Raw genomic sequence first — 26,698 nt, 5'->3', positions numbered from 1 at the left:
AAATAAATGGGAGAGTCTCTGAGAACTTAACATCTCATCTGTCAGACATGGTGGTGCTTGTATGGCTGCCAATGGAACTGGCACACAGACAGTTATCGATGCTTTCACTGCTGCAGAAGCAGTGGGATGAATGCAGAGGTCCTAAACATACAGCCAAAGAGTTTTTCAGGGTGAAGAGGTGAAGTATTCTCCACTGGCTGAGTCCAACCAGACTAAAGGATTTTCCACAAAATGTTAAATTTGTTTGATTTCATATTTATTTGTTCAGTTACTTTTAAACCCCTGAAGTTTGGGCACTAGGTGTTAAACAAGTCTATAAATCCCTAGAACTATTCTTATTAAATCACATATTAAGAAACTTTAATGACATATCCATAATTCTATTTAAATTGAATGTGCTGAAGCTGAGAGCCTGAACAACAACAATTGTGTAACATCACCATCCTCAGGTAATGTGCCACTAATGGCACTCATCTTCTTTTTATACCTCGATGTTTTACAATGGACCTAAACATATAAGAGACACTCATACCTCTGACTCTACATTGCTTTTACAACAATCTCCATGCATTGCTGCATGGCAAAGCACATCTGCAGCAGTACCACACCAAGTATGTGTCTGTAGTCTGTATTTTTCATGTGTTACACATATGAATTTTTTTTTTTTTTTTGGTTTAGCCGGGTCGGACTGGGCAGAGGTGGACAGCTCTCCTACAGAGAGAGAGCTTCTACAGAGCCATGTTACTTTGGTCAGTTTGGAGTGTGATATTGCTTCTGGCCCCGCTGGAGGCTGCAGAGGAGGACGATGATGTCCGGGCAGGTAGGGGTGACGCAGCTACATATCCCAACAAACTGAAACTTGAAGTGGCCATGTATTACATACCAGCATGACTCTTGGCTGCAGCCTCAGCTGAATATGGATGAAATCTTAATGCAAGTTACAGCAGCACTTTTAATATTTATTTAGGAGTCTCAAATGTAACGGGACATTTAGATTTGTACCAGTTTATTTCTAACAACAGCTCTCTTTGTGTCATTGTTGAGTTTTTTTGGTGTGTTCACCTGTGTGTGCACAGGCTGCAGCACAGCTGTAAATGACCTGGTGTATATTGTTGATGGCTCATGGAGTGTTGGGTTCTCCGACTTTGACACGGCCAAGCAGTGGCTTATCAACATCACCAGCCAGTTTGACATCAGTTCCCACTACACACAGGTACTGTAAACTGAGTTACACTGCTGAGCATGAATTTCAGTGCACACACATCAATTAACCTTCCAAGTGAGACTGTAGTTTCCTGTTCAAATCACGTTTAGCTGTTATTTTCCCTTAAAATTAACGTTTACCTGTACCAAGGTGAATTCTGCAGGTTTTCATCAGTAGCTGATTTTACTTGGTTTATAGTCTCTTGATTATCATCCCAGTATTTTCTCCAGTAAAACTAATGCCATTTGCTACAGTTTCTGTATCAGATGCCAGCTTCAATAAAAAAAAGATTTTGTTCTTGCATTGTGACCTGCTGTGTCTGCTGTAGGTGGCTGTGATCCAGTACAGTGACACACCTCGTCTGGAGATTTCTCTGGGGAGACATCAGGGCGGAGCAGAGCTCATCCAGGCCATACGCAGCATCACCTATCTGGGAGGAAACACACAGGCAGGACAGCATGTTCTCTCTGTACTCCTCTGTTAGTCCTAACTCACATGCAGTAATTGTGAGAATATATATACCCCCGAATGGTCTCATCATACTGTACGTTCACACATTAGATACATATCAACAAATAAATAAATTGATCCGCTGACTGGAGAAAAAGAATCAAAATAGTTTCAATTTTAAAAACAAGTCTGTATTGCTGCTGTTGACAAAATCATGAAACTGGGATTGAAGTGACACCACAGTGGTTCTAAAACCTGTAGTCTCTCTACAGTCTAAATAATTTAGTACAAATATGAATATGTAATAAGTTCATTAATGCACAGTTTGGCAGTTTTCATGGGTTGGAAGCCTGTGAGGGTTCATGACCTCCCACTGGTTGACTGGGGAACCCACATGCAGAAGGGTGTTGGAAGAACAAACACAACTTTACTCCTAAAATCTACTATAAAATGTTGTATAAAAGTCTTCATTACTTCCAGTTCTCCATCCAAGAACAAGAATCTAATAAAGTAGAGCAGGCTGACGCTAGTTATGGAGAGGCAGACTAGAATTAGGCAGAGTCCACAGAACCAAGATATGCTCACCACAGGTACAACATGACCACACGGCAACGCCACAGGCACAGAAATGGTCAATAAATATACAGCCATGCTGAATTTGCTTCATATCACAAACTCTTGGAAGACAATGTGTCCTCCTTGAATTATATATTTTATATTTTGGTGAACATTTCGGTTTGTCTGATGTAATACACTATTTTCCCAAGGATATTTTAAAAAAGCTTTATGTGTTTATATAATTTAATTTGCACTCTGTGATGCAGTGGTCAGTGGCTGAGAACTGGTGAACAGACCAGTTCACACATGCACATCCCTCACAGCATCACAGCGTTTTTCATTCACTGTTTTCTGACTGCTTTGCAGACGGGAAGGGCCATCAGGTTCGCTGTGGACCACGTCTTCCCCTCATCCCGGCGGGTCAGCCAGGTCAAGAACCGCATCGCTGTGGTGGTCACTGATGGCAAGTCACAGGATGATGTGGTAAATGTCACATTTCCACATTTAAGTTAAACTTTTATTCATCCCACTTTTTATGATGCTGCTCTTTCAGCATTATCCTTCTGTAAATCTACTGTACCTGTCTGCCCTAAATGGAAAGCTTCTTCATTTTCACCATAGATAGCTTATGTTTCTTTAGGTGGACGCCAGTATGGAGGCACGAGCTCAGGGTATAACAGTATTTGCGGTTGGAGTTGGCAATGAGATCACCAACTCAGAGCTGGTATCTATTGCCAATAAACCATCATCCACCTACGTCCTGTATGCTGAAGATTACACCACCATTGACCGTATCCGAGACTCCATGGAGCAGAAGCTATGTGAAGGTCAGAATAATGAGTTTATCTATGTGCATGTCTGGTTTATCAGGTGTGTCTCAGTTCTCCTGGAGGGAAGCTGCTCTCCAACTCCAGCCATAGCCACAGCTTGACCAGGGCTAAGGTTAGGTTATGGTTAGGCACAGCAGAGATGAGTGGTTATGGGTTAGAGTGTGGTTAAGCATCTCATAAGGCCACTGCTGGGATTAGTAAGACTTCGTTCAGAATGAGATAGGAGGGAAACAGTTTCACTAATGAACTCAGCCAAAGGCTAGTTAAAACCAAAGCCATAACCACAGCATTACCCAAAGCTATAGCTAGGTCCATAGTCTCACAGCTAGTCTCAGAGCCTGATGCAATCAGCAGCAGCCAGTAAAATTAATTAGCCTCTGTTAGTTTTCAAAACATTGCAATGACAGAGACTTGTGTTACCTTGAATAACCAGGATATGTTTACATTACGTTGGACCGCTGTCTAAAAACGACATTTTGACTTACATCAATACCAGTTAGGAAAACAGACAGCATTAGCTAAAGTAATGTGGCAGTAAAACACTGCCACATTACTATCTTGCTAAGTGCAGGGCTTTACATAGATGTAAGACAAAATACATTCACCATTAAGTATATGTTGCATAATAGTGTAAGTATTTTAATACCAGCATTGTATTTCCACTGTTAAGAATGGCATGGCACCAAGGACAGTTTAAATAATTCATTAAAACACAGCATAAAAAATAAGATAAAAGGCTGCAATCAAAGGCTGTATTTAAAATAGAGTGTCACACTCCAATATTTCAAGGGGGCAGTCAATTAGTTCAGAGAGCTGGGGAATACGTGAGCATCAGCGGGCAAAGTGCATGGGGGGGGGGGGCTCCTATCCTCAGTGACACAAACACAATAGTAGAGGCTCCCCAACACACAGTCGAGTTCTTTTACTTGTACCAAGCCTTTTCCGCGTCTGTCTGCCTCGTCTGTGGCGATCCGTCCGGATCTGTCTCATCCAGACCTCGCTCTGGCAGCCCGCTACCTGTGTCCTTCCAGCAGATGTCTCTGGTGGAGCTGTGTGCGTGCGTGTATGTGTGTATGTGTGTAAATGTCCGACCTCTCCCGCTGCACTACTTCTGGCCTTTAGACAAAGGGGGTAGATAAAACCAATACAACTAATACATGCAAATGCACAGGTATAAAAGCCTCACTAAAACAGGTAAAAACGTGCATTGACATGTCTGCTAAACTGTCACAAACTGAAGGCTACTACACGACCTTCATGCCAAGCTATGAATTCATCATGCATCTTTTCTTCTGTAGTGAATAACTGAGCTGATGTTGGTAACATTAATCACAGCTGGCATTTTGGTAACAGAACAAGCCGCTGGTATTGGCAAGAGTTTCTCCTCACTAAACCTGATGACTGCAACGCGACTGAATGTGAAAGATTTTTTACTTTTTTAAATGGCACAGCAGAAAAAGCTAAACCATTTTGCTTCCTGTTGAGTACCAAATAAAATTAGCACCTAGCTGCTGAAGAAAGTTGAATTCCTAACTTAGAAGCTAACAGCTAAAGCAAACAGCAAGAGAAAGATATTTGGTGGAGACCAAAACAGAGCTAAAAGGTGAGTGAATATTGGACTTAGATTTGAATGGTTACCAAAAACACGACTCCCTGTGGATGCTAATGTTGCTGTGCTTGAACACGTTGAGCCAGTAATTAAATGATTCTTTTGGATGTTTTGTTAGTCGTTAGCTGTCTGAATAAATGACCCTTTTCTTTGTAGAGTCTGTTTGTCCGACACGAATCCCAGTGGCATCTCGTGATGAGAAAGGCTTCGAGCTGATGGTGGGCATGAACATTCAGAAGAAGGCCAAGAAGATCCCTGGCTCTCTGGTTTCTGAGGCAGCTTACGCCCTTGCTGCCTCCACAGACATCACTGAGAGTACCAGGTAGCATCGTGTTTAAAGAGTATAATTAAGTTCTGAAAAATCTGTCATGTTTCACATTTTTTGCTTTTTGTGTGTTTTATCAGTTACTGTTCATACTTAGTTATTTCACTTCACTCTTATACCAGGGAGATTTTCCCAGAAGGCCTCCCGCCATCCTATGTGTTTGTCGCCACCCTGCGTCTACAGGGGTCTTCTAGCAAGCTGACCTTTGACCTTTGGAGGGTGCTGTCAAAGGACAGGGAGATCCAGGCTGCAGTGACACTAAGTGGGAAGGACAAAACTGTCACCTTCACCACGACTAGCATTGCAGAAAAGGAACAAAGAGTCATCTTTAAAGCTGGCTTCCAGGTTTGTGTTAGGATGGAGGTTCATGTTCACTCCTGATCAACATGGGAAGAATTTCTCACTTGACTACTCACCTTTTGGCTGGGCTTTGATTTCCAAATACAGAAAAATGTCTCTCCATCAGCTGCTCAGGATAAAGTAGTTGAAGAAACATGACAGCACCTTTGCTTTTGAACACAGCTACAAAGACTCTATGAGCCTGGTGCTGTAAAGGTAACTCAGCTAAACCAAAATTAACATTGTACATGTGCTTAAACATACACGTTTAAAACAAAGTAATGTGTGACCTATGTTGTTTGGGAAAGATGGAAAATCAGTTCCATTTTCTTTAGTCTTACACACTTAACTTACTTTAACTTCCCATGTTGTTAAATAAGGAGAAGGAGGAGGATATGACTAAAATTAGTAAATTAAACCCCAACCACACACTTAGGAAATGTAAACGACATTTTTGCCAGTTGAAATCCAAACACACCTCTTCTATAACTGCGCCAGCTACTCACACTAGCTAACAGTCACGTGCGGTTTAAATTGATTAGCAGGATTAGTGCACCCAAATCACATTTGATTGGACAAATTTATGCAACCTTCCCAGAGGTCAAGCTGAGTCTTCCAACATATTTTAGTTCAACAACTGTCACACGTACAGTATTTAGCATATAACAAGATGATAAATGAACAATTAATACAGGGACACGAGCAGAACTAATTTTTCATTTAACTGTGTCTGTGCAGCTGCTTATAGTTATATCCCTGATAATAGTTAGTGCCTCGTAATTGATTCATTAGATATATGAATATCGAGCAAACATAAATATTACAACAGTGTAGGTATATTGGTTAATATAAAGACTGTTCTGTTCTGCCATTTGTTGTTTTCCTGTGGTGCCGCTGAAAGAATGTGTTACTTTGTAAGTGTGTCTCTTCCACTCTTGGGTTTCCCTTGATGTTGGTTGTTGTGAATGAACCTGACAGGGATGACTTGCAGAGAGCCAAGCTAGCAGTAGTTTAAACATCATTCCCCGTTCAGTTCAATACACAGCCGCACCGGTGACGACGTAATGTGATGGTAGCCGGGAGGAGGCTCAAAGAAAATGTTTCCTGCTCTAAACCACTGTATTTCCCCTGTGGAAACTAGTCGGTGGATGTGTAGTTCTTGGAGAGCATGCCTCTGTTTCCATGGCAGCACAAGGTAATAATACATCCTGTTGGACACACCAGGTTGTTTTTGTTCCAAAAGGCACCCAGCACCCTCCATCCGAGCACACACCTAGACTGTAGCGAGGAGAAGGTTGCAATTATGTTCAATTTATGTTTGCACATGTTTGATTTGATTTGGTTTGATGTGGCACAAGGTGGAAGCCTGTGATTTGTCATTTGGAAATGATGGCCGTGGCACAGTCCCAGTGAAACAATAGCAGCTCTGTCTCTCTCTGTCGCTGTATGGTTTGAGCCTTTAAGAAAAATTTGTGATGGAAGAAGGAAGGAGTTCTTGGTCCCCATACTTTGCTGGTCATAACTATTTGGAGAGTGTTTAGGGAACACACATTTTCTGCCTTACATAATTAGATTAGATGATACACATGTACACGAAAGACTGCCAAGAGAAGTGGAAGGCTGAGTGAAAGAAGATTTGACAAGTTAATAATTATTTTCACATCCAACTTTCCTCATGAATGCAAGCTTGAACAAAGACGTGTTTCAGTCTCATGAATGAACAGACTCTAAAGTACCTTTACATGTTAGATAACCAGATTTGTGTCTCCTTTTAGACTCTGTATGATGGAAAATGGCATCAGCTCAAACTACTAGTGAGGCCACACCAGGTCTCCAGTTTCCTTGACGATCAACTTATCCGGGAAATCAAGTTGGAACCAGTGGAGCCTATTTTCATCAATGGGGAGACACAGGTGGCTAAGAGAAGAGGAACAGACATCACTGTGCCTGTGAGTACAAATCACAACTGACTGTCCAAGTGCACTGAATTTATTGAGGCCATGTGCAGGTGGTCGCCTGGTGAGAGGACTGAGGTATATTTAAATGGGTTAGAGTATTTAGCATATTAAAAGCTAGCAATGTTATTTGTGGACAATTTGCTTCAGATCATTCAAACTCTGAATGTAACATATTTCAATTTGCAGAAACAAACTCACAATACTGTTGAACAAAGAATGAAGTGATCATTTCCAGTGACACCCTTTTCATTTCTGAACAATTTACTGGTTGACAACTTTAATATGCTGAGCTGATGTGAATGTTCACATTGTGTATTTGTTCCTTGCTGTTTCCTTGTCTTTGTTAGTATGTTTATATGTCTCTTCCATATCTACCTGCTTTCCTTGAGTTTATATACTCTGTACATTTGTTTTACTTGCTTTTATTTATTTTGATTGTCTTCTGTACAGCACTTTACAGCATTTTACGTGTGCTTCAGAAATAAAGTTGACAAGATTGAACTGAGGCCAAATGGAAGGCTGAGTTACGTCCTGCTGTTGTCTTGCAGGAGGGGTTAGTGTTAGGTAGACGTTGTTACCACTAAACTACTGGACAGTTACAGATGATGGAAATGACAGTGTAATCTAGTTATATCATGTTTTAACTATACATATATACAGTATACATACAGTACATACTGTACATATAAAATACTATCTTGTTTAACAATTATCAGTTATGCGTTGTATTTATATATATCTTTGTTTCAACATTTAATGCCAGTGACGTGCCCATTATGCTTTTTAATGAACTCAGTTAAAAACCATGGCATTTTTTCAGGTTGAGATTCAGAAGCTGCGTCTGTACTGTGATCCTCATCAGAGTGAGAGGGAAACAGCCTGTGAGATCTACTCTGTGGTAAGATCTCCACCGTCACCAACCTGGATCTACAAAGGTCACATTCTGAACTTCAAATTCTGTACAATGAGGTGTTAATGTGTTGATAACCATCGTTTTATTGTCTTTCTCATGGTGTCCAGGATGATGACAGGGTAAGTGCAGCTTCTATCCTGTTTCTCTTTTTTTTATATTTTACTGTGTCAGTTTAAGTCATTGAAACATTACGTTTATTATTTGAACATCTCAGCACAACCATTTTTTACTTTACCCAGATTTCTCACATTTTAATCTGACTTAAGGCTTAAATGTATTTAGCCACTGAGGTAATGCAAAGGTAATGATGCCACACCTAATGAGATTTTATATAGTGGAAATCGCAGCCTGTGTTTTTCCTCCTAATGAAGAAAGCATTGAGTGTGTTTTGTGTCGCCGACATCAGTTTGTTTGTGTTTCCGCAGTGTCCTCTGAATCGAACAGCCACAGAGGAGGAGGAAGACTGCAACTGTGTAGTCGGACCACCAGGGCAGCGTGGCCCGCCAGGACGCATGGTACACACACACACACACACACACACACACACACACACACACACACACACACATTTTGTCCTTGAAGGACATGATATATGACTCATCTCTTGCCCCTCTGTATATATTTAACAGAACATATTCTCTATATGTGTATTTCAACATGTCAACGCACATCTAATTATATTGGAGGTTATTACTCACACTAGTAATTATTTATACACTGTGTAGGAATATGTAATATGGAAAGGGAGGGGAGACCACAACACGCTGATTGGAAACTAGAAAACTGCTAATTTGGGGTATTTGATGTGGAATTGGTGCAATTCACCAAAGACATACATTTTCTTCTGCCCTTTACTAATGACCTTTAAGGACTTCTAGTTGTAGTGACTCACTTTTAATATTTGTTTACCCACACAGAGATTTTGGAGAGCTGCCCAAAAATAAAGAACCTCTGGAAAAAGTAGGGTAGACTTACAGTATAATATTCATCAGTATCTTTTTCAGATTTGTCCCACTGACCAAAGCCATAGACAGTTATTTGACTGAAAAATACTGAAAAATGGCCTACATAACCTTCTGTAACACTTAACTCTAGTTTGCAACATTATATAGGTTGTGGTTCAGTCGAGGCCCCAGCACTTTAGTTCTAGTTTTCCCTGTTCGCTGTTATCTAGTGTTAGCATGCTAAGATTTTGTTAATTAGCACAAAACTCCTAGTACAGCTGAGGCTCATGGGAATCCCTTTAGCTTCGCAGGTATTTGGTCATAAAAGAAAGTATTGGACAGATTTGAAAAGTCAGAGGATCACCAGTGTGATGGGAACATGGGTGCCTGTACCAAATTTCATGGCAATCCAAGACATTTCACTCTATACCATAAATGTCAACCTCATCATGGTGGTGAAAGAAAAGTCAGGTGATCACAAAAGTCATGGAGGCCATAAATGTCAAATTTCATGGCAGTCCACAAAATAATGATATTTCAGTCTGGGCCAAAGACAAACCGGCAGCCCAACATTCTCATATAGAGTCACTCCACAAGTGATGCTAACACAATGTATTTATTTAAGATTATTAAATAAATATGTTTCTGTGTGTTGTAATGGAGTGGTATAATTCTGCAGGGTTTCCGAGGGGAGAAAGGAAGGGAAGGACCACCAGGACCTGATGGTAAGCCTGTAAGTGCTGATCCGTTCCCTCTACTGCACCTTTTTCACCTCTTCATGCTGTTTCCACCTGACTGCAGGACACCTGCTGTTTGCACATGATGGAATCAGTGATAGTTGTCTCTGTCCCCAGGGTAAGGACGGGAATCCTGGGGAACCTGGCTTTCCTGGATTACCAGGGACGAAGGTAAAAAAATACATTTGAACAAACAGTAAAAGTCACAATATCTGCTTGGATTTTCTGTGTCACTGCCACAGGAAGAGGAGGAATAAATTACAAAATCCATTTAATGTAACATTTGGAAGATCATTACTGGAATGATGCTTCAGATTTCCATTATCATCCACTACAAAGTACATAATGGATTTTTAAAGTGATAACACTGCTCGTTCAGTTTGGTGAATGCATTTCTGACTGTGATTATGAACTCTTACACACTGTCCTCCATGGCTGGGCAGGGTGAAGATGGCCCTGCAGGACTGAGAGGGGAGCCTGGTCTACAAGGTGACAAGGTAAGTCCATAAGCAGCGATTGTATCAGTATTGTGTTTTTTCTGATCTGCTGCCTTACACCTTATTCTACTGATGTCGCTCAGGGAGACAGAGGGGAGCCAGGCTTACGGGGAGAACCAGGACCCCCGGGACCCAAGGTGAGACTACTTTTGTTGATCTCATTATAAAGATATTTACCAGGCAACGATCTAACAACTTCAATCATAAGTCGTTATATGTTGGATGCCCCCTGGCAGCCTGATAGTTCATGTGCATACCACATAACTGCAACGTGTAAGGTTCATCTGTCTGGAGCTTGGAACCATTCCTGCCGTTTGTGTCAGGCATTGAGGGAATTTCCTTTGATAATATCATCTCATGTCACACTAGCTTTGCTACATTAATGTATCTACATGCTAGAGGCACTGAGAGTAATGTATTGTCCCGCAGCTGTTAGAGGGGCTGCTGCAATTTGTAGCTGCTATAATTTACATATATATATACATATTTGCACACTTGTACACACTGGTGCAGACACGTAGTGCCTTGGCCTGTCCCCACTGTGACTACTGATGTACATGCTTGAATATCCCATAGTGATGTTTAGTGACTTTTTTGTACCACTTGTAATGGCTAGAACAGAATCATTTTATTACCAGTACACAAGCATGCATAATGGTAATCTGGATCCAGTGATCATTACCTTTTTATTTCATTTTTATGTTCGTATCCAGGGTCCTCCTGGTATCAGAGGTGAACCAGGACCCTCTGGAGAGGCTGGATCAGTGGTAAGAGCTAGTTCTCTTTAACAGCTGTAATAGTATTTAATTATGTGTCTACAGCGTCTATTAAACTTGGTTAACTGACATTTAGATGATGTAAAAGTTTGAAATCTGAGCTGTCAGTTCATTAAAGGGAAACATCATGACAAACTGAACAACCTAACCACAGGAGCCCAGATGCACAGTAAATAATTCTACTATGAGCAGAGAACACAACTCTAATTCTGGTGGTTTGGTGTTGTGGTCCTGCATAGTGTGTGTGTGTGTCTGTGTGTGTGTGTGTTTGGGATTTGCACAGAAGTCTTTGCAGTCTTAGCAGTGAGACCGATAAATACTGTAACACTGTTGGGTTTGTCTCTCAGAGTGTGTTTGTTGTCGACCAGGGGGAGCCAGGACTGCCAGGCACCGGTGGAGTGGTCGGTCAAACAGGACCAAAGGTCAGTGTGGACTGTAGATACGGGGAGATCAGGTGGGAGACACACATTACACTCTGTGATTGTTGAACATCTCACGACAAAACCACAGGCAGTAATACTGTGTGCTGCTGTAACAGCCTGGCTGCAGGGATTCGCTCCCATTCAGCCACAAGAGCATTAGTGGCAGGGTTTACTTTCCTTGGAAGTTTGTGAATTTGAGAAAAGTTTTTGAAAATCGACATAAGTAGACATGGGTCATTGAAAGTGCTTGAATTTCTATATTCTATGCAAAAATAGACATTTAATCTTTTCTGATCTTCATTGAATTTGATGTTTATGATGGTGTGGGACCCTGTAGCGAGGGTCATTGATGTATCCAATAAGGCCTGATTTGAAGTCAGTGTCCCAGTTCTGACCTTAACTATTCAAAATACTTGTGTACAAAAGTACACAAAGAACTGTATGTATCCAAATACATACTGTACAGTGTACAGCAACCATCTTTTTCTACTCATTTTACTGTTGTATGAAGATTTACTTACTGACAGGTGGAACTAAAATAACATAATTTAGATAAAAATTAAAAGCAAAGTTCTTTGCTAAAGTTCTCACTACTTAGAGGCTATAAATTTTTTTTAAGATCAGCGCGATTGATTTGCAGTAAATGGAGGACAAAATGATAAAACATCAGTGTGGGTCCTTTTTGCTGTATGACATATCTGCAAGAATCTAAAGTTGTGCACACAGGACAATGAAGAAGTTCTAGTCCTAAACACCAACAATTCATTTCCTGATCATAGCCTATTGTTTGATATAGCCTTAAAAACCTTTTCTGGAGCCACACGAAGAGATTTTAAAGCTGGCAGAGTGTCAAACAGAAACTGTGGCACACTGGGTCACTGAGATGTCCACTGTTTTTCTTTGTACCCTGGTGCAATGAAGGGCAAGTGAGTAGCTTCCTTCCTGTGCCTCTAAGTCAACACTTTCCCTGGGTTAGGCATAAAAGTATCACAGAGATGAACAGACAGTCTGATGTGCACCAGAGTTCAGACACACAGTCAATCTGGAAAAACTCTCCCCTTCTGTCACTTAATGAAGGTATCACCACTGCAGGAGCGCAGGCCCTGCACTGTACGTTGAGCATGTGATGTCCCGCTGTGGTAACTTGAAAAGAACTAGTTTCTAAATGAAAGAGCACACGCTCACATCTGCAAGCATGTGAGCACGCCCACCAACTACTAGTGTGATGCTATTTTGAGTCTTCTCTGAACTCCTTTGAGTGTTGTACCAGTTTGACTTGCAGCCACACTGCTCAGTAATTTAGGACCCTTCCTGTTATCATAATAAACTACTTTCCCCAAGGATCTGGAAGTGTTTTACACCAACTGGAGGGTGGTGGTACACAGGAGCTGAATCAGCCCACAGTTGGTGTCCATGTGTGGATATGTGGTGGTGGCGGTGTGGAGGGAGGGCAGTGTGTTTAGGACAGACACTGAGCAACTGTTGACTTACTTTTGAATGACACAAACACCAACCAACTGACAACCAACTGGAAGACTTGTTTTTGCTATTGTGCATATGTTTTTTTTTTTTTTTTTTTGAAGATTGATACCACTCTATGTTACCTGTGTTAAATATAAGGCTACCATCAGTAGCTAGTTAGCTTAGCTCAGCATAAAGCCTGGATAAAGGGGTGAACTGCTAGCCTGATTCTGTCCATTGGTAATAAAATCCATCTGAAGGCACCTTAAAAAAACCTTTAACTGTTTAAAAACTGGCATCCAGATTATTTGTTGAATCAATATATTGACAATGCATGAATTTCACATACGTCTGCAGAATTTTTATAATGAGTGCCTATGCAGAATATTCACTTTGTATGTTTTACAATAATAAAACTGCAGCCAAAAAAATGAAATATCTCACATCAAAGCTGATCAGCGTTGATATCAAGGATTAGATGGGACATGAGCTCAACTCCAGTGCTTTGAAGGCCCATCCTCTGCCCTAACCTCCACTCCCTGACCCCCTTCTGCTACATTAACATCACACTACTTCCTGCATTAGTATGTAATGTTACCACTGGAAGTACATAAAGTGCTGTTGGAAGTAAGCTGTGTATAAACACTGGAGACAGGGTTGTTAGATAGTAATTAAAGAGACTATTATGACTATTATTGGCTTTATGGTGGTTACTAATTGTCATGGTTGCAGTCGTTTACCTTGGCTTTGCTCCTGAACTGCTTGGGGACCAGTCAGTGGTGGAAATGTGTAATGTAGATAAAATTGGCTCCATCCCATTTAGCTGCAGCATTAAAATACAGCTTAGTAGTAATGGTCCAATAGTATAATACATTGTAATCGAATGAAGGCCTTTAATTGTAAAGGAGTATTTTTCATTATGTGTTCTGCTCAGTTTGATTAAAGTGCTTTGAGGGTATTTAGTAAGTTGTTGCAGAGCATATAAGTATATGAGTTATAATGAGAGCATAATCTGGCACATTACATCTGAACTCTAATGGTATATGTTTAGCAATTAGAGGCCGCCCATGGGTCCATCATTTCATAATCTGTCCATGTTAATAACTTGTTAAATGTCTAACTGGCTGTTTCCAGCTACTGTCTTGCTGCTAGCTGCATCTCCTCTGATAATCTCATTACTCAGTACATAGCTAAACACAAATGCTTGTCAGACTGGCAGCACTACCAGATGGTAACTTATCACAGATTCCTGCAGCAAGCTGGTGTTGACCAGATGTTAAGTTGCATCACAGATGCCGCAACACCAACAAACAGAGAGAAACTCTCCCCACAACAACGTCAGGGAACATTGAGCGTCTTAATGACTAACAGGAAACAGTCTGACGGTAATTGCTTGTTGAGTAAAATGCTAAGGTTAAAAGGGTACAGTTTAAAAGAAGAGATTTGCCTAGACTGTCTTCAGACTGAGGGCTGCTGGGTTCATGTGTCCAGGTGCATTATTATAGTCATAAATTTCATTTTTTGGCACTTCATAGCATGCTAGCTGTGACATTTCTTCTCGCACTGATCTCTCTTTCTCTCACGCTTTTCCTGTTATGACACCGTAAATCATAAGGTATCAGATGCGATATGTTTGCTATGAATCAAATTTTCCCCTGCTTTGACTGAACTGGCCTGTTATGAATCGCTGCAGCAAACATATCAAATTTTTTTGGCTGCGCTTATTTGGAGTATTTTGGGGAACACATGTTAGTTTTTCTCTAATATATGTTGAAGTCTGACAAGGACATTTACCTTGGAGCAGTCAGAATATAAATACACCACAGCTGAGCTGAAAGGGCAGCAGGTCTAACAGCGTCTCAGTTCAGTCAAAGCCTGTACATCTTTCTGCAGCCACAGTCAGATGAATCTGCAGCATTTCAGGCAGATTTCACAGAGATAGTAATCACATACAGCTTCATCGGAGAAAACTGTTGGACAATTAGCCGTGTTAAAGACTTTCTCAGCTGTGTTTGTGAATGAGTTTTTGTCATCCTCTTCTGTTGTCTGGTGGTGATCAGGCTCTGAGCTCTATAAGGGTTTCTGTGACTGATCCCAGTATTGAATGTGCTTTTAAAAACACAGGAGTCCTGCAAAACACTTTGTGTACTGTTAATTCATGATTTCAGCTCATAACAGTCACATATAAAATGAATTCCTTGGGTGATATCCAAAATTTAATATCTTGATACAGTCCAGCCCAAATATCATGATGTACTATATTATCACAGGGGTTTATAATATCATTATATTATTGTATTTTATGTTTAAGTGGTGCCACTAAACAGCAGTTTTGTTGTCACATGCCAAGGTACAATGTACAGTTAGCAAAGCAGTGAAATGAGGGTCGGACTCTGCAGCGGGGCAGACTTTGCAAAACTGCTAAATCTTTTTTTCTTGATATTATGGAAATTGTTGCATATGGCAGGAAACATCACAATATTATCGAATATGAGTCCAAGCCTGTTAGATTTTCAAGTTTAGAGGCACTCAAGGCCCAATGAAGTCCTCAATATAAATCCAACACCATAGATAAGAGGTTTAACCAGAGATACTGAAGTCCCACTAACTACCCCCCCAACCTGTTCAATTACCATTTCTATAAACTTTATGTGTGATAAAATGACTTCGTGATGAGGCTGACAGGGCTTGATTGGCATGGAGCAGTTCAACGTGACTCACGTCTCCCACATTATTACACAACATTACAGACTAAGTGCTGTTTCAGAGTCCCTCCATAGCCTTTATTTATTTTGTTGGCTTAAATGAGCTGAAATTTGGAGTCTGAAATATTGGAATCAGTTGATTGAAAATCAAGCATTTGTTATTTTGTACTGGGAAAACTGGGAACATAACCTCAGTGTCTTTAACTTACTACTGGACTCAGCATGGACATGTACTAAGGAAATAAATGAAGGTCAACTGAAGACACTCAAGTGGTTACCAAAGCAGCAGTGACTGAGCTGTGGGGAACTTTGTTTGATTGGCTTAAAAAGTTGTTAATAGTAACCTAAGGCATAAATACATGAAACCTTTTTGTGCATTAATGTTCATCCTTGACCTTTGGGAACAAAATATGTTGAAGAGAATCTTAGCTCAAAGGTCTACTTGCCAATAATGTGAAGCTTTGTGGTCTGGACTGACAGTTCTTCATTCAGAAACTCCATCCACTGACCTTTTAGCTCACATCCTCTTCACCATGAAGCCTGTTTGCGTGCTCCATTTGAAGGAAGGGAATTTAACTGTAAAGCCCCCTGAAATTGTAGTATTGACTCAGAAAGTCAGAGGAACTTCACCAACCCTGACCTCAAAATCCAAGATGGCTACTCTGCGTATGAACAGAAGTGAAAGCAAATAGTTATATACTGTTTATTAGCACTTCTTTCTTATTTGAGTCTCATTAAATCAGTCATACACACAGTACTGTCCAGCTCCTATCTGTGGACATGTTGCTGTAGTGTTTGCATGCACAAAATACAGCATCAACTGGTACTGCTAAAAATAAAAACAACCATCAGGCAGCAACAAAAGCTTCTGATTGGGATGTGGCTAACTTGGGTGTGACATCATTCTCAGCTCCGACATCAGACTCCCAATCCCAGCATAGAGCTGAGAGTCAGGACCACAGCTGCACAAAGGTCATGTCCTCAGGACTGTTTCTGGGGATGTGGGGATTTTAATGACCTGAAGAGGAGTTTACACTCTACACTTTCCACATGGTTTCTTTGAAACATTAATCTCACCATCATGTCGGGAGGTACCATTTACAGAGACATACAGACACTGAAAAAATAAATGAATTAACTAATCTGAGAAAAGTGTTTTGGTGTCATGTCGAAGTGTTTTTAGGGAGATGTGGTTCATACAGAAACTTTTGAGGCACAACAAACTTTCCAAAAACCCACAGCCTTGGTATTACAGATGTCAGTGCTGTGAAAACTGTCTCATCAGAATAGGGCCTGTAAATAAGCCTGAAATTATATCAGTTCCCATATAACTACAAAGGAGTGAACACCCAGTCATAGTAAAATAGTAAAAACAAAAACAGATGAAACAGATGTGATCTGTGCAGAACCAAATTAGCTCCCCGTGTGGTCACCGCCTGAGGAAACATCTCCTATCGACTGTAAAGAATTTCTGCCTACTCATCCATGACAGCTACATTGAATGTTAATGAGGCCTAAACTTAGATATACTATACAAGGCCTCAGGCTGTCAGCAAGGTCTTTAATCACACACACACACACACAGAACTGCTGCAGCAACATATGTCAACTTTTAAGCACTTTGGGATTTGATGTTTCACACTCAGCTGTATGGTTATGATGGTTGTAGGTCTCTTATTATCATCAGGCATTGAGATTTCTACACCCAGGATTATGGATTTTTAGATGCAGCTGTGTGAGGTTTTCATGTCACAGAGAGATAAATATAGTGTATATCACACGCTCTATCCCTGTAATTACCAGTAGTATAACTGTTACCTGTATGGAGAAATTTGAAAAAATGTTCAAGCGATCAAAATAGAATTTCTCTCTTCCCCATTCTTTTAAAACACCAAGACAAGATAAAAGAATTAACCCCATTAGCATCAAGTGTAACGAAAGAGTCGGATGCTTTAAATGATGTTGCTTAAATAAGCAAATGCATGACAATAGTCATAATGTGTATACAAACTAAAGAAGCCACTGTGGGTTTATTTTTAACCCTTGTGCTTATAATTTCTTTGCAAGCTCAGAGATCTTCTAACTACATGTGTAAGTTCCAGCTTCTCCGTCCCTCAGGCTGTTCGGACCTCCAAATCCTCTGTTGTTGACCACAAGTACAGATGCACAGAGCCCCCCGGGGGTCTCCAGGTTGAGAAAGAAATTACTGATGTGGTAAACTTTGCACATACATGAATAAACTGAATGCTCAAACTCAACACAACAGAGAAGAAAACTGTAAGGATGGATAAACAATGTATTTGGAAGAAACTTAATTGATGAATGAATGAAAACATAGATTGAAACAAAAAAATTGCATAAACTATAATAGAAGCAATTTGAATAAATAATAATAATAATAATACCAATCCTACTACTACTGCTACTACTACTACTAATAATAATAATAATAACATAATTTAAAAGAGAGAATTTTGAGGATGTTTGGAGGACTGATTCATGAGTTGTATTTTCAACTTCTTGCTGCAGCCCTGTTTGCCATGTTTGCTGAATATATTATATATTGTATATTATATAAAATATTATATAAAGCCATAAAAAGCTAACATTATTTGAACTTTATTTTCCACTAGCTGATGCACACAACAGAATTTATAGGTTGAGAGTCGTGGCATAACACCGTAACCTCAGTCTTGTACTTTTGACTTTTCATCAAAGGACTGGATATTTACTAACACTGTTGACCCTCTTTTAGTCTGTTGATTCATATCTATCCAAACCTTGACGTGGTCCAACTGTCAATCTAAACCTAACGTTTAAGCAGAAAATGAAAGGGACTTCCAGAACCATGTATGCTGACTTTGCTTCCCATTAAAATACGTCCAGAACAATACATTACACTGAAGTAATCAAACGGCTGTACATCACACGTTAAGCTATTTAATGAGGTGATTAATCGTGGTGATTGTGGAGGCACATTAATTTGCAGTTTCACCCATGTAAATGCTCAGAGTGAGGCCAATGAGGCATATCCCCCGACACATACTGACCCCCCCCACCCCTGAACACACACACACAGGTTATGCTATTTATAACGGTAGAGTGCACAGACATGCTTCCTGGAGTAAAGTGACATCATTTGAGGTAAGAATTAATCAGTCAACCCTACTCTTGCTGGCAGTCTGCTTTTTTTAAATCTATTTTTGTCATGGTGGGTGGACAGATGGTCGTGTGGCACTTGGCAGGTTTTCTAAAGTTTCTATAGCGCAGGAAATGAACATGGTATAACAAGTATGAGGGAGAAAAATATATGGTCCATATAGTCTGTTGATATCTGCTTTTAATTTTAATATTAGACAGAGACAGACTGTTAAGAAATTGACCATTTATTGAAAATGATTCAACAGTTAGATTTGGTTGTAAATTTTCAGCCCTTTAAGCCATTAATAGAATAGATTAGTGCCTGAGCAAGCTGGGGTGGTGGAAGAAGTTGCGTCAGAATAATAGGTGATAAGTTTTATAATGGTACACAATCACATCGGAGGGAAACTGCACAAAGACACGCAAGGGAAGTAATATCAAAATAAAACAGGAAATCAACAAAAAGCCCAAATATTAAGTCCATAAAAATCAAAAAGAGAGTCCCCAAAGGGCAGACCATGACCCACAAGAATATGATGATGTTACCATTCAGCTGTTGGTCAAGCAGCTCATAAATAAAATAATGAAAAGCTGACACCAATCAATGTGATCAATCAGCTAATGTTACCTAGCTAAGGTTAGAGTCAGGTTACCCACTTTGCAAAGAGGTAAACATGTTTATCTCTGGAGGTATCTTGCTATGCAAACAGATCTAGCTTTAAATTTCCAGGTTTTGACCAGGTTTTGAGAGCTTTTTAGAGAGCATTTCTTTTCTGAAACAATGTCCACGTAAATCTGGATAATGCACAGAAAACACTGTCAACAATTGTTAGGGACTGTTTCTTCAGCGAACAGCAGCAGACTGGGACACTTGAGTGAACAAGCCATTTAACTGTCCAAGTCATGTAGACCTTTCTGTGTCGCATGGTAGCCGGTATGATAAAACAGTGGTTGATTGTGCCAACATCTTGTATTACCAGACGTGTAACAAGTATAACATCCCTGTGTATGAAGAGGGAGATATTTGATACACTATCAAAGACTTCCCAGAACCATCTCCCCAGCCACATCATCCACTTCCCTCCTGGGGGATCCCAAGATGTTCCCAGGCCAGATGGGATGTGTAATCCCTCCAGCATGTTCTGGGTCTTCTCTGGGGTCTCCTCCCAGTTGGTTGTGCCCAGGAAACCACTAACAGGAGGCCAGGAGCAATCCCTATCAGATGCCCAAACCACCTCAACTAGATCCTTTCGACATGAAGGAGCAGCAGGTCTCTTCTGACCACATCCTCCTCCCCCTCCTCCTCCTGCAGCCATGCTACAGGGCAAACACAGTTCGGCTTCGTGTATCTGTTATTCCATTGTTTCGGTCATGCTTCAACACTCATGAGCATTGGTGAAGGTTGGAACATAGATTGGCGGGTAAATCAAGATCTTCAGCTTCAGACTCTTCTTCCTCTTCACCCGCAGCGGTCAGGTACATTTCCTGAATGCCTGTTAAAGCTCCGCCAATCAGTCAATCTCATCTGCCCCCATGAGCCAGCCCCAGAGGCATTTGAACTCCTTCACTCAGGGCAGCAACTCACTGTTAAGTGTGATCCTCTTTTATAAAGGGGTCCGCTCATAGATAGACTCCATTGTGTGTTCTTGTTTTTCTCTACTTGGTGTCTGTATCTTTTATTGACTTTTCTTTCAGATCTTCAACTTGAATTCGTTGAGCTGTCACAGTCTTTTTGGTCTCTTTAACAATATGTGGCAGGGTGAAGTGGCAGATTAGTTTGCTTACATGAAAGGACAGTGTCAGAGCACTTGTCTATTTTCTCTTGTTCTAGACATCCAGAGATTTATGTCATCTTGTCATTTATTGGGCCGTGGTGGCCGTCTTGGCTGTGTAATTATGAGGTCTGCTGCTGGTATGGGTTTATGTGCGTAGTGCGGTGAGACACTTCAAAAGAAAACAGATGCAGTGGAGAGCTAATTCAGTTTCCTCGCTGCCAACATGCAGGGCTCTGCACTTAAAATATATGTTGGTGAGACCTGGTAACCTCTGTGTCTGCAGAGAGCTCAAACAGAGGGAAAGTGCTTTATACCTCATGGTGTCATACTTGAAATGCTGCACTGAAACAGGGCTAATTTTAGACCATAGATGAGTTCAGCTTAAGAGGAAAATTAGGTTTAAGTCTACAGCAGGTGAAAGAGATAAAAACCACGCAGACTTAAAGGTACCATATTGTATAAGGTGAGATTTCCATGTGTTTTTTGATTATAAATCAGGTCTAGGTTCTGTATTAATATCAAAGCCTCAGTCCACAGAGAGATGCACACAGCTTGTATTCAGAAACTGAGCCTTAAAATGAGCCGTCAGGACTTCTGTAACTTTGTGATGTCACAACAAAGCAACGCAGATACCGATCTCAGCCATGCCCAAGTCCAGCATACCTGGACTCACCATCCAACCTTGCAAATTTTGGTTTCTCTGAGTGTTTCCTTTTTTTCTAAATTTTAGATCATTCAGAAAACAGTCAGCCAATCAGAAGAGAGGATCTGAGCCTCTCTTCTGATTGGCTGACTGACCTGTTGTTGCTAAAGCTCCAGAGAGAAGCCTGAGAAAGGAGATGTAAAACTACACTGAGATGGTTTTGGTACCTAAAACAACAAATATATCTTCTTATGAATATCAACACTTCAAATAAAACATGTTAAAAAAGAAAAAAAAAGTTTAAAATATGGGACCTTAGTTTTAGAAGACATTATAGGACCCTAAACACAGACACGGACACCTTAATGACATTACATACTTGTATGATGTTTTCATCCATACTGTGAATTAATCAAATTGTTTTTTATTAGACTACATAAAATTATTTTATACATTTGTATTTTTTATATTTCATTAAATAAACTAGCTAACAACTATCATCAAAGTAATTCAGAACTTAAAAGACCAAATGTTTGCAGCCATGCCAGTGGCTCTGAGAGGCTATAGTTCAATCAGGAAACACTGAAGTCAACAAAGCTTTATATAAGACTTTGGCATTGGCCCTGTCAATAAGACAGATGTGTAGAGATAGAGCCCTGTAAATAGAAGCCAATCAGAGCCAACCCCCCTAGGGAGCCTTAGACTGGGCCTTTGGCGACGGTGTGGTGCTGGAGAGGTGAAGCGGCATAGACTGTAATGACAGCAGAGAGAGACAAAATCAGTATGGTGGTTTAAATGTGCTGATAATTGTATGACAGGGAACCCAGTCAAATCAATGGATAATAGTTGAGTGGTGGAGCCCCAGTGTGATGATGAAATAGTCTGACAGTTCTCTTCCCGCTGGATCTTCAAGCTAAAAGCTTCATTTAGACACAACAAAGCTTTGAGCTGAATGAGAAATGATGTCTGTCATCATGTTTAAGTAAGTTAACACCTGTAGTGGTTTAAGCAGAAACATGTCTGACACCGGCCTTAAGACCTTCAGGCATGCTATGAACCATAATAGGGAACATGGAGCATATGTCATGTTGAAAAGAAGGCCATAACTCAGGAGCTTTTTAACGTAGAACATGCAGTGGAACATGAGCATACCCCTCACTTAGCATTCAGCTACGAGGTGGGGTCATATCTGAATTCATTTTATACTTCAAGCTAAGCCTTTACAATCCTGAATGAAACCTGACCCCTGAGGCTGCTGTAGAAAAGACCACTACAGTTACAATATCATGTAACTTGACAAATGAACGGACTGCAGCATCAGATAGCACATGTTTTACAGCTTGTTTCACATGGATAATGCCAGTGCCAGTGTACTACAGTGGTGCACACTGGAACCTGGTCACATACCACTTGCACTGTAATACATTCACCAAACATAGTTAAACAGTATATAGAGGTCTTGCGGATGGTTTAAACTTTATTTGCATGTTGTGTTGTGGCTCAAAATGTGTTTGTTTGGTGCCAAGCAATTTCATTTTAACAAGCTGCAGGGTTGCTGCAAGATCTCTGAACACAGGACTCTCCCCACCACAGGCTGCCCATGCGTCAGTAATGTACCACTACCAGAGACACTACCTCACGACATGTCAAATCCAAGCTTTCCCTTTAAATTCAACATTACACAAATTCAATAGACATTAGCGAAGTCAAGCTTTTTCTATATGAAGGTATAGATAACAGGTCAGAAGTGTAAGATCAAACATTATTAGGTTTATGTCTGAACATTTGATATTGGAAATGGAAAAGCCTCTCAGTTGCATGTGGAAGTTAATTCTTGACCTTTGGATCAGTATGTGTGACGCAGTGATCAACCACATTTGTATTTTTAATCATCAAATGGAAACACTGGGGTCATGTGACGACTTGAACCTTTTTAATCCAATGAGTTGCTTTATAGCATGTATCAGGTTTAGAAAGTGACCAAGAGTGCACCACGACTCATAAAGCTACACAGTGGTCATCTAAGCTAAATGCTAACATCAGCATGCTAACATGTGAGGAAGAAAATCTACATATGCAACATACATTCTCTTTGAAGGGACATTTGCCATTACACGTCTGGGGCAATCCCAACCAAATGTCGCTCTCTCTCATTTCCCCTCCCCTGCTGCTCAGAGTCTCCTGATCATACTCCTTTGTCTACCCTCCCCGTCTCCGCTCCCCTGCTGACCAGAGCCTTGATCATACTACCTGAGTGTCATGCCTTTGTCCTTTTGTTTCTTTGTCTCTGACCTTGTCTGGGAGCCATCCCTGCCCCCCTACTGAGTTCACCCTCCTGTAAGACAGTTACCTGTTGTTCATGACTAACCAATACACATCCACTATACGATCCATTCATGAACTGTCTGTGACCACACCTGGGGACAGGGTATATCTGTTCACTGGCCCTGCATTCTGGGGCAGTTCCTGATACCAGACCCACTCTGTGTCGGTAGGCTCACCATGACCTGGAACTCCAATAAACTTACACCACCACAGCAAACTTGGAACTAGACTCTGAGTTTTCTTTTCCTCAACACATGCTTGCAGTAATAACGCTAACATGCTGATGTTGCTGATGTTCGTCATAAACCAACATATCTGACAAATTAAAATTTCGACCTGATAATGGTGCTAGATGAATCATGGAGTCCATCCTGAGGGGTCATGACTTACTGAACTAACATCACACTCATCACTGCGCCAAAACCCCCAAAATCCAGAGATATCTTTTTAGGGTCTTGCAAGAATCGGAGCATGTCCAGTCCAGACTTCATCATATATGGGTCATGGTTTGAAATATCTGGGCATCACATTGTCACATGATCTTCACTAGATCCAATGCTTGTAGAAAATAGATCTGTTCATACAAATTGATCATTTCCAGAATGATGTTTACTCATTGACATTGACAGGCTTTGCTGTTTGAGTTTTGAACATTTTCCAAGCTGAGCCACATATAATATATAATATAAAAATATAAATATTTTTTTGTTTTATCGCAATCACATGGATACAGAAAGAAACTCGCACAAAATCATTTCATTTATTCATGTGTTCTTTCAATCATTCATGCAGAAAAATCCAACACAAAATAACACACCACAGAAACTATTTAAGTACTGTAAGCAGGTCTCTAAAGCAGTTTATATGTATATTCTTCTGATCTTATCAGTCATGTTGTTCTATACAGAAATATCTGACTAAATGATGATGATCAGATGACAGACACTATACAACCACTGCTACGCTGTGGAACATATTTAGAAGACCTGATGTAAAGTGAAAGGTACTGACATGTCTGTTGTTTTTCCTCAGGGACAGAAGGGAGATCCTGGTGCTGCTGGAGCTCAAGGTGCACCGGTGAGTTGACACCCATTATCTGTACTTGGCTTTTGTATTAAGGAGGACTGCATGAAGTGGTTTTTTACGATATAAGCATGTCATTTGCTAAAGGGCTCAGGTATTTGATATTAGAGCTGAAATATGACTCTGTAATGAATATACAGCAACTACAATGGTCATAAAAAGATAAATGTATTAATGCAAATTATGAGTGAGTGCCAAGTGTTTATAGCAGTGGATAAATGCAGAGGTGGCTTAGAAAACATAATTCCTGTTAAATCAGTGTAAACTAGTTTTTAAGTGGTCCCATAAAGTTTTGAAGGGAAGAATAATCAGGACGCAAACATGAGAGCTGAGATTCATTGCTGCTTTTACACACTGCTGTGTTCTAGTAAACTCGCCACACACACACACACACACACACACACATACACAAACACACACAAAAAAAACAGAGTTGCTGATTTCTATCAGGTGACATTGACTATATTTCTCTTTAAATTTCTCTTGGAACCATCCGTGCAAAAAAATCTTTGACCATATTTTCATAACAAATGTATTTCATTATCCTGTGATGCTTGTTTTAAAAACCACATATATCCCGACTGTTGAAGGCCATGATAATCAAATTAGATGGTCACTCCACCGGTTTTAATTTTACCACAGTGAACTTTCTGGTCATTGGGAGCACTACTCAGGTCTTTAAGGTCCCCAGTGGCTCTGAATGAGCTTTGTCAATTCTGAGAAAACAACCTGGAAGATCTCATCAGGGTTATCGCAGCTTGGCCCTGGAAAGTACATATTTATCACAGAAAAACATGCGTTACAAACAGCAGGTATGGAGTTTGAAACATGCGGGCACTTACCACTCATGCAGGATCTAATGCGAGGCAGGGTTGAGTTGTATTATGGGAAGGTACTGATAGGATCTAGTGCTTTTTGAACTCGTTCTATATCGCTGACTAAAAGTCAGGAAGACTTATATACAGTATACGTGTGTGTGTGTCTCTGTGTGTGTGTATCTATTTATATATATATATGAGCAAATTACAGAATACAACTTCTGTACTGTTGAAAGAAGTAGATGTGACTTTAAGAGCAAGAGCAATTAAATGTCTCTGGTTCACTGCCATTCTCATGCTAGTAGTTGTATTTATGTCTGTTGAACAACATGTTTAGCCAGGCAGCATTATGCCCACCCTACTGTAAATGCAGCTCACAGAAGATATGTTTGGAGCAGCACACTGTAGGTACAGGAATGTACTAGATATAAATGAACTTTGACAAAATATACATATGGCTGTTCTGTAGGTTGAAGAGCCTTTTATATCCGGCAGTGAAAAGATAAACACAGGTTTATTCATAAGTCACCATTTATTACTGCAGGTCCTCAGGCTAAGAGGCTCTCTGGAACAACATCACTGAATGTTACACTATGTTTATGTCTTTAAATGTTAACACTTTTACATCCTATGTCTGCAAGAGTCAGACTGCTAAACTCATCACTGTCACACCCCACAACCACACACCCACACTTTATGGAGGGCTACACGAGCACACATAGAGATACATTACAGGCAACACACACGCAGGCACGCATGCACGGCCGCACGCACCCACACACATCTTGCTGAGTCGTGGATATCTGTCTTGTCAGTAGCCGACAGTATTGCGTGCAGAGCAGCTCCCCACTGCATCCCAAATCAAAACCCTCCCTTCTCAATCAAGCTGATGTTTACATGAAACACTGAGAGACAAAAACTATGAATGCAAGTTTTATTGTTGTAAATAGTTTTACTATACTACACTGTCCCAGCTGTAATTGCCTTGTAACTGAAGCTGCATAAAACTGTCCCCATGACGGTGTTTGATTATCACACAAACAGGCAAACAATGCTTAATGTAATGAATCTAGGCTAGCAGCAAGCCAGCCTGCCTCTGAAGTATCTACAGAATAGTTTGGATAAAAATAGTCCAGAATAATCTTTTCCACTGAATATTCTGCCAATATGTGCATCCAGAAAGTT

At 40.4% G+C, this 26,698-nt stretch overlaps 1 protein-coding gene across 1 annotated transcript in view; it reads left to right on the top strand.

Annotated features, from left to right (window-relative positions):
• The window catches only part of LOC139625745 (collagen alpha-1(XXI) chain), a 66,914-nt gene that overhangs the window by 7,437 nt on the left and 32,779 nt on the right, over nucleotides 1-26,698 (top strand). The window contains exons 2-18 of the mRNA XM_071485921.1: nucleotides 679-820; nucleotides 1,077-1,213; nucleotides 1,533-1,652; nucleotides 2,579-2,695; nucleotides 2,853-3,039; nucleotides 4,808-4,973; nucleotides 5,099-5,321; nucleotides 7,091-7,264; nucleotides 8,094-8,242; nucleotides 8,593-8,701; nucleotides 9,810-9,863; nucleotides 9,985-10,038; nucleotides 10,311-10,364; nucleotides 10,448-10,501; nucleotides 11,078-11,131; nucleotides 11,509-11,562; nucleotides 24,645-24,689. Coding sequence (XP_071342022.1) covers nucleotides 739-820; nucleotides 1,077-1,213; nucleotides 1,533-1,652; nucleotides 2,579-2,695; nucleotides 2,853-3,039; nucleotides 4,808-4,973; nucleotides 5,099-5,321; nucleotides 7,091-7,264; nucleotides 8,094-8,242; nucleotides 8,593-8,701; nucleotides 9,810-9,863; nucleotides 9,985-10,038; nucleotides 10,311-10,364; nucleotides 10,448-10,501; nucleotides 11,078-11,131; nucleotides 11,509-11,562; nucleotides 24,645-24,689 — 1,833 coding nt within the window. The 5' untranslated portion in view covers nucleotides 679-738. The remainder of the gene's footprint in view (nucleotides 1-678; nucleotides 821-1,076; nucleotides 1,214-1,532; nucleotides 1,653-2,578; nucleotides 2,696-2,852; nucleotides 3,040-4,807; nucleotides 4,974-5,098; nucleotides 5,322-7,090; nucleotides 7,265-8,093; nucleotides 8,243-8,592; nucleotides 8,702-9,809; nucleotides 9,864-9,984; nucleotides 10,039-10,310; nucleotides 10,365-10,447; nucleotides 10,502-11,077; nucleotides 11,132-11,508; nucleotides 11,563-24,644; nucleotides 24,690-26,698) is intronic.

The sequence above is a fragment of the Trachinotus anak genome, unplaced genomic scaffold (assembly GCF_046630095.1).
Source record: "Trachinotus anak isolate AG129_WGS33_773 ecotype Australia unplaced genomic scaffold, CSIRO_AGI_Tana_v1 ptg000009l, whole genome shotgun sequence".
NCBI lineage: Eukaryota > Metazoa > Chordata > Actinopteri > Carangiformes > Carangidae > Trachinotus > Trachinotus anak.
Note: the sequence above shows the minus strand (reverse complement) of the source record. Positions and strands in the feature narration are given on the sequence as shown.